Source organism: Grammomys surdaster, unplaced genomic scaffold, assembly GCF_004785775.1.
Source record: "Grammomys surdaster isolate TR1022 unplaced genomic scaffold, NIH_TR_1.0 125896, whole genome shotgun sequence".
NCBI lineage: Eukaryota > Metazoa > Chordata > Mammalia > Rodentia > Muridae > Grammomys > Grammomys surdaster.
This window is the reverse complement of record NW_021620720.1, coordinates 30,152-45,575: the sequence shown is the minus strand read 5'-3', so window position 1 is coordinate 45,575 and position 15,424 is coordinate 30,152. Positions and strand designations below refer to the sequence as shown.

General features: G+C 41.2%; 1 protein-coding gene across 1 annotated transcript in view; it reads left to right on the top strand.

Annotated features, from left to right (window-relative positions):
• Positions 1-15,424, top strand: part of Pias1 (protein inhibitor of activated STAT 1) — an 89,780-nt gene that overhangs the window by 51,112 nt on the left and 23,244 nt on the right. The window contains exons 3-7 of the mRNA XM_028752340.1: positions 3,535-3,619; positions 3,914-3,961; positions 6,764-6,854; positions 7,599-7,733; positions 13,953-14,058. Coding sequence (XP_028608173.1) covers positions 3,535-3,619; positions 3,914-3,961; positions 6,764-6,854; positions 7,599-7,733; positions 13,953-14,058 — 465 coding nt within the window. The remainder of the gene's footprint in view (positions 1-3,534; positions 3,620-3,913; positions 3,962-6,763; positions 6,855-7,598; positions 7,734-13,952; positions 14,059-15,424) is intronic.

Below are 15,424 nucleotides of genomic sequence, written 5' to 3'. Positions count from 1 at the left end.
ACACACACACTGCACAGCCCCAGATATCCTAATAGTGAGAATTCGGCTTTGGTGACTGTGTGGGCTCCACATGGACACACACACACACCGCACAGCCCCAGATATCCTAATAGTGAGAATTCGGCCTCGGTGACTGTGTCTTTGAGCCTTGTTCTGAAAATAAGAATGGCTATGGAGAAACCAAATGATACTGTGCTTAAGCAGAGTAAGCACCAGGAATTAAAAGGAGCATTCTCACACCGTGTTAGAAGAAGAGTGGACGCTGAGCACAGGCAGTCCTGTCTAAAACTCCAGCACTGGAGAGACTGATGGAGGAGGAGCCAAATGTGGGTGCACACTGAGTTTGTCTTTCCTCCCAAAGCAACCAGTGGGAAAATAGCTTAAAAACAACAACAACAAAACCAAACCAAAGTGACTGGCGTGTAAGGATCTAACATAGGATCCTTATATTAGCACACAAACCTGTGAAAAGTACATTTTTTTTTATTTTGTTTTTTTGAGGCAGGTTCTTTCTACATAGCCCTGACTATCCTAGAACTCACTATGTAGACTAAAATAAATGTATAAAATAATTATATAGAGACAACAGATAAAAGAATTTGTGTACTGGTCTTAGTATAAGATGTATGAAGGAGATAGTTAATAGAGTAAGCTACATAAAAATTTAACAGCCAACAGTTGTTGATTAATAATTTTTGTGTATGTCTATGTGGATACATGTTCATATGTGAAGGCACACATGTTGTATCACTCAGGAAGGTCAGTGGACAGTCTCTGATGGGAGTCCTTGCCTTCTACTTTGTTTGAGGCAGGACCTCTCTTGTTTGCCTCTGCATGTTCCCAGGCTAGCTGGCCTTCCAGCTTCTGGAAGACTGTTGTGGCTCCACCTTCCATGTCACCACAGGAATGCTGGGACTACAGACTCGGGCCGCCACATCTACATCTGTCTTTTGCAGAAATCCTGGGAATCCAGTGATGTCATTGGACTTGGTCAGCAAGCACTTCCAACTGCTGAGCTATTTCTCTGGCCCGGATTTAACTCTTATACCATCCAAAAATGCAGCCAAAATGGGGAGGAAACTCTCAGACTCTAAGAAATATTTGTAGCAAATTTCCAAGGATTTCAGTATTTTCACATGTGAAACCTTTATGCAGATTTGTAAGTAGGCACAGAATAAGATTAGACAATTAACTAAATAAAAATTTTAACAAAACAAACATAGAAAAAATTTAAATATAAATTAAACTACTAAGTAGTTACTGAGAGCCACATATTAAATTGGCAGCGACTCCTTTGCTGACCATAACAAGGCAATTACTAGATGACTAAAGTGTTGTGGGCTGTTACATAAACACAACTACTTAATATTCTTATATTATTATTCATGAAATTATTGGAGTTGGGGGCCCCGGACGGGGGGGGGGGGCCAGAGAGGCCCTCCAGCTTGTCTTTTGAGACAGAGTTTCTTATTGAGCCTAAAGCTCCCCTGTTCAGCTGCATATAGACCGGTCATCAAGCCCAGGGATCATTTTGTGTGTGTGTGTGTGTGTGTGTGTGTGTGTGTGTGTGTGTGTGTGTGTGTGTATATATATATATATATATAATCTTAAAAAAAAAAAGAGTGTGTTCAGTTGTGATGGCCTTTTTAGTGTCACAGACTAGGGTGAGTCAAGAGAAATGGCTGCTGGAGAGAGTGGAGGCGTCCGTCCGTGTTTTCTGATAGTTGAAAACTGGTTGCTCTGAATAATGAGATTAGGCCTGTGCTTTATGGCACCAGTGGATAGGATCTCAAGCACTGCAAATGTTAAGTCATTATAGGACAGAAGAAGTAGCCATGTTTTAGCCAGCATCTTGTCATTCTAAATCTACACCCATCTGAAACTTCACAGTAGTCATATATATCTGAAAATGAGTCTAAATTTTTGCCTAGTGAATAATATGAATTTTTGTGTGGAGGAGAATATTTTAGCACTGTTGTAGAGCAGAGCCAAAGATTTAAATTGGTCCAGGCCTGCTTGGCAAAAAATCTTCATACAGGATACTCTGAGAAAGAAGCTAGCTGCTAAGGTTGCTGACAGAGGGCAGTGTTTGCCTTCCTGCATGCTTCTCCTTGTTTATTGGTAATTGCCAGATTGTTACCAAACTTAGAGTTGCAGTAACTTTTTCTGGTTAGCAACTGTTCTTGGTGATAGATTGTTTAAGAAAAAGCCTTTCCCCACACATGAAGCAGAGATGCAAATCTAGCCTTTAAAAGACGTTGCTTCTGCACTTAGATGTAATTTTAGACCTGTGCTCTTTTCCATTGCTGTTTGTGCAGATTTTTTGATGAAGCATGCTGCAATTGGGGTGGTTTATGTGTTTCTTGCAAGTAGAACAAACCCAGTTAAGCAAGAGATTGAAATTAGACAACAGCTTCTCTGCAGTCTTAGCCCACAGCCAAGAATTATATGGTGACAACTCTTAGTGATTCTTTGGTAGAAAATTATCTTGCAGAAGTGTAGTTTTAATTTTTCCCCTGAAAGACAGGATCTCATGTAGCCCAGAATAGCCTTAAGCTCAGTAGGACAACCTTGCGCCTCTGAGCCTCCAGCTCCTCCCTCTTGAGTACTGAGATTACTGATGTGTGCCACCACACCCAGTTATGTGGTACAGGAGTTCACTAGGCAGGCAGCCTACCAATGGAGCCACATTCCCAAGCCTGATATTTCATAATTTACCCATTTATTCAATAAATAGTTATTTAGTGCTTGACACTCAAGACACTGTGTGCAAGTATGTGTGTGTGTCTGTCTGTCTGTCTGAATGTCTGTTGGAATATGTCTGAGAAAACGAATGTACTTGTTGATGTCTGCATACTTGGGGAATCCCAGTGATACACGCTTTCTTGTCTGCTTGCTGCCTTCCTTCTCCCTCCCCTCCATCCTTTTTGGTCTTCATTCTTGTGTTTCCTTTATACCTTGCTCCTTCTTTGAGAAGTGAACTTGTCCACGAATATGAAAAACTATATATGACATTGTATATAAGACATGCATGGTGTTGAGGTGTGGTGGTGCACACCTGTAATCACAGCATTCAGGATCCGGGCACAGGAGAACTGTGTTTGAGGTTGACCTCTGCTCCATGGCAAGACCCTTTCTCAAAACAAGTCTAGTATAAACAGAAGGCAATGAAAGTTTAATTTACTTTAAAAGCTAAATGGAGTTTCACCTGTGCAGAGTCAAAGCAGGTACACTTGTTACTTAGCTCGGAAACTGTGTATATTTACATAAGTTATCTAATTAAATTTTAAATGAAATTAGTATTGGTATGCTGTTATAAAAGTGTGTTCTCTGAATTTGAGTTCTAAAGTGCTATTTCTGGAATTAGGCCTCTCTGTACCTTTGTATTTGATATATCACTTCTAGAAATTTGTTAATTCTCAGTGCCTTTGTTGTCTGGTCTCTAGGATATACTCCAGTTAATTAGTGATGTGGTTCTGGCTGTGTCTATACTGATGAACTTCAAGGTTATTAAAATGTAACTCTTTTCTTCAGCTTCAGACAACAGCCAGCGCTTCCGGGAAACCTGTTTTGCATTTGCCTTGACACCACAACAGGTGCAGCAGATCAGCAGCTCCATGTAAGTCCTCCTGCAGTCTGACCTGCAGTTTCTGTAAGTCCAGAGCCAACTCTAGTAAACGTGTTCAACTTCCAGCGGCTAGCTAGCTCGCCCCCCTCCCCCTCCCTCCCTCCCTCCCTCTTTCTCTCTCCCCCCCTCCTCCCTCTCGCTCCCTCTCTTCCCTTCTCTCTCTTTCCCTCTCTCTCCCACATGCACACACTCATAGGCACTGTTGACATTTCTGATATTTAGGAATAGAATTACATGTCCTCATGTATATATTTAAAAATAATTTTTATTCTTATTCTATTTTAGGGATATTTCTGGGACCAAATGTGACTTCACAGTGCAGGTCCAATTAAGGTACAGTGTTGACTATAATATATATTCAATTTTTAAAATAGGATATTCCTTAAAAATTAATTTTTAAAAATTATCTCCTCAACAAATGTATTGCAGATATTGAGTGAGCTACCTAGGAAGAGAGGCACCCTGAGAGACTGCTTGTTGACCCTTTGGGTCTTCTCCGTAGGGGTGCTCCTGGGCTGGTTGGGAAGCTGCAGCCGAGAGTGTCTGTAAAGACACTTGAGAAGTATCAGCTTTTGGGTGGTTGTGGTAGCATGGGCCTTTGACCTAGCACAGGAGGATCTCTCAGGACAGCACAGAAGTCTGCAGTCTCACACACAAACACCAGAGACTCCCACCCACCCCATCCTGTTTCACTTGTAATTTAATATGCTCTCATTCAGAACCACACGGAAGTTCTCAGAAGTGTACAGAAGCATACCAACAACAGGCTTGTAGACACCATTTGTCAAGTTTTGTTTCTAGGCCCTTCCAGTGCTTCTGAGGGCATCTAAGAAATTTATTATTTTTATGTATTTTGGTGTTTTGTTTGCTCGTGTCTGTGTGAGGGTGTCAGAAACCCTGGAACTAAAGTTACAGTCAGGTGAGCTGCATGTGATGGGCCCTGTGGATTGAACCTGGGCCTGTTGCAACAGGAGCCAGTGTTCTTAACCACTGAACTAGCTCTCCAGCTCTCCAGCTCAGTGAAAGTTAGTCAGTATGATGAGAAGTTACAATTTTTATAGTAAGCCTTGGTTTTCCTAAAAGATTGTTCATTTAATTTAAAAAATAAATGTTTTTGTGAGTTTTTAAAATAGTGTTTTATTTTCTGCAAACGTAGCACAAACCTGGGATTATTCAACGTCTTTTGTTCTTCAGTAGTGAAGTAACTCCTTGGCTTTTTTGACAGACTTGATCTTGAAGGTGGGATTTGGGCCTTGAAATCATGTTTTCAGTATATTCTGAGAACCAGAAAACTATTACAGGGGCCACATCAAAACTACTGTATGCTATGCCTTCCTCTTGGACTTAGAGTCATAGGAGCCTGTGTGAAGCTCTGGGGAGAGCTTTGGCACAGAAGCTTTAAATGTTTTCATTCAGGGTTTTTAAGTTTATTAAACTATGGAGCCCTTTGAAATTTCATGAGACCTCCTCAATCCTAGACAAAAAAAAAAACTGCAGGCAACTAAGGAAGATTGAGAACTAGAAAAATAGTCTTCTCTAGGGAAGAACACACAGATACCCAACACACGTGATCAGCCTCAAAGACATATGCATACAAGGAATGTTCCATGGATTGAGCATGTTGTATTTATCTATTTGGAAACACACACACAATGGAGAGTGGGGGCATATATTTAAAAGATAGTAAGGAAAAGGGAGTGGTACCTAGGAGGGATTGGCAGGAGGAAAGGGGAAACATGATGTCATTATAATTTCAAAAAAAAAAAATAGGACTTGAAAAAAAAATCAGGCCAGGCAGTGGTGACACACACCTTTAATCCCAGCACTTGGGAGGCAGAGGCAGGCGGATTTCTGAGTTCAGGGCCAGCCTGGTCTACAGAGTGAGTTCCAGGACAGCCAGGGCTATACAGAGAAACCCTGTCTCGAAAAACCAAAAAAGAAAGAAAAAAAAAAAATCAGTTTTTAACACCTTCTAATACTATCTGAGGGAGTTAAATAAATTCTAAAATCATCATAAGCACTAGTCCAGGCTGGTCGGCACAGCTTCTTACTCAGATTCCTGATGGAGTTAACTGACTGTGACCTTCAGCAGCTTAGCTGAGGTGGGAGGAAGGAGGAGGCAAACTCACACCTCTTGTTGTAAATCCATACGCAACCTTTTTGGTTGTTCGATCAAGAGAGGGTGTTGCTACATATCCCTGGCTGGCCTGAAACTCACAGAGATCCCCCTGTTTCGGCTTTCTGGGTGCTAGGATTGAAGGTATGGCCACTAAGCCCAGCCACATAAAACTTTGGACTGTCCCCCAAACCTAACTTCGAATTGCTGATTTACTGATAACCTAGACAACCAATTACCACATGTTGTATATATGGTATATTTGATGAAAATGAACAAGAACCACATGAGACCATTTCTACTGTGACTTGATAGTTGTGAAGGCATGCTTGAAGAGGTGCCTGACGTCAGGCAGTGGGAAGTGGACACTTGACAGCACTGCACTTGCTGCTTTAGAACAGGGCGTGGTTTGAAGTTCTTGTTCTCTATTCACTCTTACAGACACTGAAAAATACAGTGTTATTCTTAATTCCTTATTACTTCCTGTCCTCAGCACAGACTCAAGGTCTGTTCTGATTGCACAGAAACAGGAAGCATCTGTGAAATCCCCCAGCAAGCATGTGTGGACCACAGTTTTGTGCAGTTGTCACTTAAGATCTCAGCTTTGTGCTTGTTTTTCTTTGACTGAGAATGACACCAGATGTGGCTGGTCTGTGTGCATAAGTTAATGGACATCTATTTAACCAGTAGATGTACACGTAGTTTGTGTTAATTTGTATTTGTTAAAATGTATTATCTACATACATTTTATGCATGTGTACGTCATCTAAATTCTTAATGTTTTTCAACACTCACGCGCATGCACACACACAGACCCATACAATTCAGACCTCTGTTCAAAGGTCAACTTTATTTCTAAAAGCCTGCTTGCCTATGTTTTTTCCTCATGTGAAAATATACTGTTTTTATTGTTTATTCTTTTTCTGTTTTCAAAGTGATCATCTTTCAAGTTATGTATCAAGTTAAAATTTTAGAGGTTATCTTTTAATAAGAAATTAAACTCAATCTTTGCCATTTAGGTTTTGTTTATCAGAAACCAGTTGTCCACAAGAAGATCACTTCCCACCCAATCTTTGTGTAAAAGTGAATACAAAACCTTGCAGCCTTCCAGTAAGTTCTAAAAGCAATTTCTGAATTAACATTTCATGTGCGACTTTTACATAATTCATCTTAGATGTTTTTAATTGTCATTTTGGGGACTAAGGATGCTTGGTCAGTGATAGAGTGCCTGCTTAGTATTGAAAAGACGCTGAGTTCAGCCTCAAGCCCTGTTACCACAAGGAGACATTTTCTGTGTGTGTCTGAATCTCATTAGATGTGACTATGTGAGGTTCACTGACTTAGGTTACCAGTTTTTATATGGACAGAAAATTGTGGCATTTTGAGTTGCCCATGGGTAGCATCAAGTTACACTTTGTTTTAGGGATGATGCATATCTTCAGAGTCGCAGCTGTGCCCCTGTGAATCTGTGTCTCTGTGGTAGAGCAAGGTTTGGGATGCTGGTGTGCCTTGTGTGGGATGGGGTGGGATCTGTGTTTGTTCCCCTCAGACATGGTTCTTGTATACCTCATTAAGACATTATGAAGTCACTCTGATTCTGAAATGTAAGAGATTTTGAATTTCTATCACTAGTATTTTTCTCAGGCTTAACACAAGGCTGGTAAGTTGTCTGGAGAGATTAGGTAACTAATTAAGTGTTTGCTTACCTGCTCTTTAATGATATCATTTGTATTTTCTAGCCTGTACTCTGTAGGTTTTTTAATTTGTTGTTGTTGTTGTTGTTGTTTTTGGTTTGTTTTTTAAGAAATGGGAACAATTTGTGGAATAGCAGAAACTAATTTTATTTTTCCCTAGGGTTACCTTCCACCTACTAAAAACGGGGTGGAGCCGAAGCGGCCTAGCCGGCCGATTAACATCACCTCGCTTGTCCGGCTGTCCACGACAGTGCCCAACACCATTGTTGTTTCCTGGACTGCAGAGATTGGGAGAGTAAGTAAACTTATGTTTGTAGCCATTTTCCTGTCATAAAGAAGGGTTAATCACCATGGCTTACCTGAGCTTAAATGTGAATTATACTGTAAATTAGTTGAAAAGGAGTTTTGTCCCACAGTGAATCTTTAGGCTGTTCCTATCAAATCATGTAGTCTCCATGGCTTTTCACTCAGTAATTTATCATAAACTTCTTCCTATGTCATTATATATTCTTCTGCAGCATTTCCAATGGCTATATCATATGGTGATAAGAATATGCCACTATATAGCCTGTTCTCTGATGTTGAGTATAGTTTTGAATATTGTCCTGGCAGCTGTAGCTTTGCATACATGAATGATAATTTCCTTACAGTAAATTCTCAGAAGCAGTGTTTTTGAGCCAAAGAGCAAGAAGGATTTTGAGAAATTTTGTGTGCATTGACAGATGGCTTTCCCCAAAGATATACAAACGTGTTCTCTGATTTATAGTGTTTATTTACACGCAAACACTATTATCTTTAAAAATTCTTTAGTATTAAGTAAATATTAGCATTTAGTACCCTTTTTGTTTTTAAGAAGAGTAGGCTCACTTGTTATTTATATAACTATTTACATTTTAAGTTTGTACCCGTGTTCATTTTTCTTTTGTTCTTTTCTTAGTTTTCTTACTAGGCTTAATATGTTGAAAATTGACCCTTTGTTACATCTCACAAAATTTGTCTCCAGTTTGTGAGCTTTTTATAAATGTGATTATTTATATGCAGATTTAAATTTTCATAGTACCAAATGCTAACTAAAGCTCTTTGCTTTGTAGTCTTCCCCTTCCCATGATGCTCAGCCTTTCCTCCGTGCTTTCTAGGATGATGGTAACAGGTGGACACTGCTAGACTAGGAAGGGTTCTTGTTTGTCTGTAAATAGTTAGTTAGTGCATCTTGAACCCATGTTGTATGAGAATATTTTTTCACTTGTTAGTCAGCCCAGTTCTTATACCACTAAGTAAATGGTAGTTATTGCTACATATATAATTTTTTATATTCTGCCCTTGTTTGTGAGCTTTCTTTATATTGTTTCTTAGTCTGTCATTCATTTTCTAGGGTAATCTTTTAAATTTTTGCTTAAAAATTACTGTAGCTTTTTAGTGTTAATTCTATCCATAAGTTGAACTATATTGACTATGTGTTATACACTGCATAATACTATTGTAGGGTGAACAGATTTTTGTTTCCCCAGGGCCTGAGATCTAGGGCCTTCATGCATACACACAAAGAAATGTCCATCGATAAGAGAAGTGGCTGGTGATTTTAGTGTAGTCAGGTACTTGAAAGAGGAGACGTCAGGGATGGGAGTCAATGAGGAAGCGGTGACTGAGATAAAAACTGGGATAAACATAGAGAAACATTCAGAGGAAGAACAGCAGCCCAGAGGCAGGGGTGATCCTTGTCTTTCCCAAGCAACTGAAGGGGGTTCCCTGTGACCAAAGTATAGTGAGTGAGAAGAGCCTCAGGGACCTTTCTGGAGAATAAGACCTAACTCAACCATGAAGGGCTTTGTAGGAAATGTCAAAGGAAAGCCACTTTTTTCTTTATAAGCAGAAAGTTTATATGTTTCCATTTAGAGCAAGGTCACTTCTTAGAGTGGTTAAGTAGTTGGGATAGTTGCCAAAATCATGTAGTGGTCACCTCTTAAGAGCCAATTATCACAGAAGCATTCATAGGAGCTTTAGCTAGTGTAGAGTGATTAGGAAAAACACCCATTGTCAGTGTCTTGCCTCCACGTGCACACACAAATGAACTTGCATGTAAGTGTTTGAACAGAGAGCACACAGGTGACGTGAGCAGGAAGTGTTCAGTTGTGATGGGTGGGAGGTAAGCTCGAGAGCTGTGAATTACAAGCCTGTCCCTGGGGAGCAGACGAGATGAAGGCACTGACTGTGAGTCTGACAGTTCTTTGTCTTAAAGGGAGAGCCTGTAGTGTGTCTGTGTGGTGACAGGACTCTCCTAGAGGGAGGGGGTGGATAGTCAGCAGTGAATTGCATCCTTGAGGGAGCTCATGGTAGCTAGGAAGGAGAACTTTTTCAGTGGGACAGTGAAATGACTTGAGGAACTGAGAGAACCTCAGAGAGAACTTAGAGAGGAGGACATGGAGGCGAGTGGTGAAGGTCTTAGCAGGGGACACGGAGAAGCTTCTCTTGACATGATTTTGCCACATGAACTGTGGAATTTCTTAACCACATACTTTCCTCACTCTGCCTCTTGGTCTTTCTCAGACTCAGTGAGATTTCCTTAGAGTCACAGATGAATAGGGAAGCTGGGAGGATTTTTAACAGTAATGTGAAGTGTTATCAGTCCCAGGAACAGTATTTCTCCATTGATGCTCCTCAGTAACTACATAGGTGTAATAGTTGTCTTTGTAAGTCCTACAGCCTTAATTCCTGTGTTGGTTTTATTATTGATATTTCCAGTGTATCTTTTGTTCTGTTACATTTTCTAGGGTTGTTTATTGTTGGCTTATTCAGAAGCTACTGATTTGTGGATATTTCCTACTTAAGTTCATATATTGTGTTGTTGTTGTTGTTGTTGTTGCTTTCTTAGTCTTTCCAGGAAGGTAGTGTTTATTGTAGATTGTCATTTACACAAATGATAATACTGATAATATATACATACATGTGTCTCATTTATTTCTTCTTCTAGCTGGAGCTTTTTAAACACAGCAGATGCCAGTGCACATCCTTGATTGTTCCTGTGTAAAGCATACTACTACTGTTATAATCCTTACTGTTAGAATGACCTGTGTGCACGAGTGCATGCACATGTGAGCATGTCCACAAACAGAAGCCAAAAGAGGGCATCACAGCGTCCTCTTCTGTCACTCTTGGTGTGCCTCTGAGGCAAGGTAGCCTGACCTCACCTAGAAGCCAGCAAGTCCCCATGATTCTTCTGTCTCCACCGCTAGTTACAAACCTTTATAAGAAAATTCTGGCCGGGCGGTGGTGGTGCACACCTTTAATCCCAGCACTTGGGAGGCAGAGGCAGGCGGATTTCTGAGTTCGAGGACAGCCAGGGCTACACAGAGAAACCCTGTGTCGAAAAAAAACAAAAAAGAAAAAAAAAAAGAAAATTCTGCCTAAACTCTGGCTCGTAACCTCTGAGCCCCACCATGAGGGTTTTGAGTTTTGAGTTTGTTTGCTTAGTCATTTTGTTTTTAGGCTGGATCTCACTATATAGTCTTAGCTGGCCTGTAACTCATGGAGAGCAGGCTACTCAGAACTGAGATCCAGCTGCCTCTGCTTCCCGAGTCCTGAGATGAAAAGCGTGCGTCATCGTGCCCAGCCCCACTGTTAGTCTGGAACTTAATTACATTAATGGTATGTTTATAAGATTTCTCTTTTATGAAGTTTCTTTATTAGAAATGACTTTTGAGAGCTGGGAATGGAATTCAGTTCACACATTCTTTACCTGCCATGCATGAAGCTCATTCTCCCCCCAGCACTCCATACACTGGGCCTGGTGACACAGGCCTGCTCTCCCAGAGATCGAAATGCAAGGCCATCTTTGCATTTCTACAATAAAAAACATAACAAAAAGTGCTTTGGGGCTGGAGAGATGGCTCAGCAGTAAAGAGCACTGACTGCTCTTCCAGAGGTCCTGAGTTCAATTCCCAGCAACTGCATGGTAGCTCACAACCACCTGTAGTGGGATCTGACACCCTCTTCTGGCGTGTAGATATAATGCAGACAGAGCGCTCATACATACAATTTAAATAAATCTTCAAAACACAGAAAGGAAGTTATTTTAGTAATCTCAGATTACTATAACTACATTATTTTAAAATTACTAGTTAAATCCAGCTTGTGGGGATACTCTGAGGAGTTCCTGCAGAATAGATCCATAGTATAGACCCTGGCCTGGTGGGGCAGGGGTATGATTCCAGCTCCTTAGGAGGTTGAGGCAAGAAAGTCTCAAAAGTAAAACCAGCCCAGTCAGTTCTAGGCTAGCCTGGGTACCTTAGTGAGAGTCTGTCTAAAAGAACAAAGTGAAAACAAGGCTGTAATTACAGTAGAAGGGTTGCCTAACTCACAGGAGGAAGGATATGTCTCTTCAACGAAAATAAGTAGATTCCACACAGCTCTTGAAGGAGATGCATATTGTAACTTCTTGTTCTACTCTGTGGCATTGTATTTAGCATTTATTAGACTTTCACTGTGGAAAAGGGGGGCAGAAGGACATTGCTTAGATTATGGAGAAAGTATCTTACAGACTTAAACAATTTTACAAACTTTGAGAATGTACGGATAAAATTAACAATTGGAGATGATATGCAGGTAGTTGGGGCCTAGGCGGTACCTTGAGGGCCGGCAGAAACACTGACGAGCTGCTGTTGCCTTGGGGCTCTTTGTGCTGCTGATGTTGGTTCTAGAGGGATTCCATTCCTAGTGTTCTTGCAGCCTTTGTTTTTTCTGGTTGCATGTTTCAACCAGAGCACACATACCTTTTCACTTAACTTGTGTTTGAGGTTTTTTTTGTTTGTTTGTTTTTGTTCTTATCTCATCATAAATACCAATAGAAAGTCCTGGGGGTAATTCCAAGTTTGAAGGTTGAAGCTGTCAGTCCAGAATCTCACAGTGTTGCATCTCTCTCTCCAGTTTCTGTTTGACCTGAAGGATTTAGGCAAGCAAGGAGTGATGGTGAACAAGGTTTGGGTTTCTTCCTAAAAGACTCTTATCACTTCTTTATTAGATTAGTAAGTTATGTGCTTTAACTGCAGGGACACTGTAAACTTGTTCCTCGATAAAATACTGTGGAATGTACTAATGAGAGTAACTTGGCTGTTTACTACTCAGTTTTTCCCCCACCCAGAAAATAACACACCATATGAACATAGGTTTCTGAACTTGACAGGAAATGTAGCCTTTCAAGGGGTTCTGTAGGGTGCGCCCTTTTGTTACTAAGGGGAACATAAGTATTTAAATATGTAAAACTAGTGCTGGGAAAATAGCTCAGTGGCAGGGTGCTTTCTAAATGCATGAGGCCCTTGCTTCAGACCCTAACACTGCAGGATGGGTGAGTGGGTGGGTGGGTGGGTGGAAGGATGGACAGATGGATGGATGATGGATTGAAATGTTCATAAGGCTAGGCTAGGATGCTCTAATAAACTCTGATGTGTAGAAGACTTAGTGGAACTTCATGGTCCTTGCTCATTCAGTACTGCCTTCCGGCATGCTTCCCTTTTCCTCTTGGTTTCTACAGCCTGAGCCATCCCAGCAGTCACATGGTCATAAGCATAGTGTATACTCTGTGCCTCAGTTTCATCAGCCCTTCAAAATAGAGCAGTGCCTGTCTCCTCTGCAGACCATAGACAAAGTTGGAATGAAGTCTGTGGTGTATGTCAGGAGTGCATTGTGAATGGTCGCTCTAAGGAAGACTGTTTTCTCACTTCTTTTCAAGTGTCTTGATCTGCTTGATCCCATCGTGTCACAGACCCTCAGGCCTTTCCCTCTGCTCCCTTCACAGTCCCGGCCTTCCTTCTCTTCCTCTCTCCCAGCCACGCACCCTTCACTCAGCCTGGCGTGCGAGCTGCTGCTCACACCACCTTCCCAGGGAGTCCTGGCAGGCTGTGGGTACGCTGCTCCTCTTGAAGCCAGCGCTGCTCCTCTTGAAGCCAGCGCTTCTCTGTGCAGCCTTCTTTACTGTCTCCCTGCTTGATGCTCACGCCAAGTGTCTTTAAGATCTAGTGGCTCCCCAGGCAAGTGAGGCACTGAGCGAGTAGACTGGGAACGCGTCTCCTTGGTAATGTCTAATAGCTACTAGTGTTTAGAGTATGTGTTAACCTACTGAATAGAGTTTATGATACAGTCAACATCTTGACGGCCCTGGTTTATATTTAGCCTTAATAGTGTTCTGTCCTGGAGGAGCCTTAAATCTGTTACCTTTAAGCACATGGTGCTGTAAAGCAGCAGCACTGGGTTGGCCTCCTCAGCTTGACACTAGAGTGCTAGCTACAAGGTAGGGTAGTTTCTTTACTTTTCTACCTTAGTTTTCTTGGCCACACATACAAACTTAGGTTTCTAACCACCTCAGCAGCCTGTCAGTCAGGAGTCTCGGAAATACCTAGGACAGTGCTTGACACACAGTAGGTGCTACAAGAAGTGTTAGTTTTCTTTCCCTGTCACTGTGGGTTAAATAGATATGCTGTTTACTTAAATATGTGATTGGTTTTCTACATCTTTTTTTTTCCAGACCTATTCCATGGCAGTATATCTTGTAAAACAGTTGTCCTCAACAGTTCTTCTTCAGAGGTTACGAGCAAAGGGAATAAGGAATCCGGATCATTCTAGAGCTTTAAGTACGTATGATAAACTTACTTCATATATGTAGCTAAACTATCTTGTTAAGGTTAGGGTAGTGTTGTTGTTTTTTTTTTTTTCAACTCAAATTCGTTTCTTTTTGGGTTTTATTTTGTTTTGTTTTTTTTTACCAGAGCCTGTTATAGAGGATTAAAAACTCCAAGAACCTAGTATTGTGAGCTTGTAAATTAAGATCTAAGGGCAGTTTTAATGTCTTTGCCATGAACTATATTTAATGATCTGTGTTTTACAGATCTTAATATTTACTTTGTAAGGTTGCTTCTTGAACACAGTATTTTTTTAACAGCCTCATAAAACCAATGTTTAAGGAATTTAGGAGATGGAAAGAAAATCTTGGCATGAAATCCAAGAACATTATTTTGGTTTTCAAGAATATTTTAGATCCAGGAGAAATACACAGAATTATATGACGACTGTCCCCTTGCTTTACCAAAGTAAAATGTCAGTGGAGTGGCAGAAATAAATGTTACCTCGGACACATTTCTTCATTCCTTGGTGTCTTCTTATCCTTGCTTGTAATGATAGGTTTGTAGCACATGATTTTTAAAGAATATGTTTTGAGAATTTTATCTGTGTACACAATCACTCACAGACACACACACACACACACACCTCCCCTTTGGATGTTTGGCTTTAATGTGTTAAAATTGAAAAGTAAGTAAGGTCTAAGAGTGGACTTTCCTGGCTTCAAGTTTTGAGCATCAGTGGCTTTCCTAAAGAGGTGGTTTAAGTTCTTCCTCGATTCTCTTTTCCAGAAGTGTGGGCTCTTTGTAGGAGAGTTTCGAGGTGGAGGTGTGGTGCTTAGGAAGCAGCACATTACCCGCAGGAACATGATGGCTGGCCTTGATTCTGTAGCTCAGGCCGGCTTCAGACTTGCTGGGATGCTCCTGTTTCATGTGCTGGAATTCCAGACTGAACCACCCCCTGCATGTAGAGCTCTTAAATGAGTTACCGAAAGCAGCCCAGTCTTAGATTTGCTGTTAGCATCTGGTGAGAAGAATTAGATACTAAAGCCAGCTTCCTCACAGCTCCCAACCTTTGTCCACCCTGTTTCTGTAGCAGAGTGACCAGACTAGAAGACCCCACTACCCCTGGTAAGCAGAGCACCCGAGGTGGTTCACTGGAGGTTTTTTCTGTACTAACAGGATGCTTTTTTGAAAATGCAAAAGGCTGGTCGTGGTGGTGCACACTTGTATCCCCAGCTACTCCTTGGGCTGAGGCAGGAGGATCATTTGAACCAAGAGTCACAGTTGAAGCAAAATGAAAGCATCGTTTGTGGATCTAGGGGAATGGAGGGACCATGAGTCAGAGACAAGAAACAGAGGGCCTGACAAGTGCGAGAGA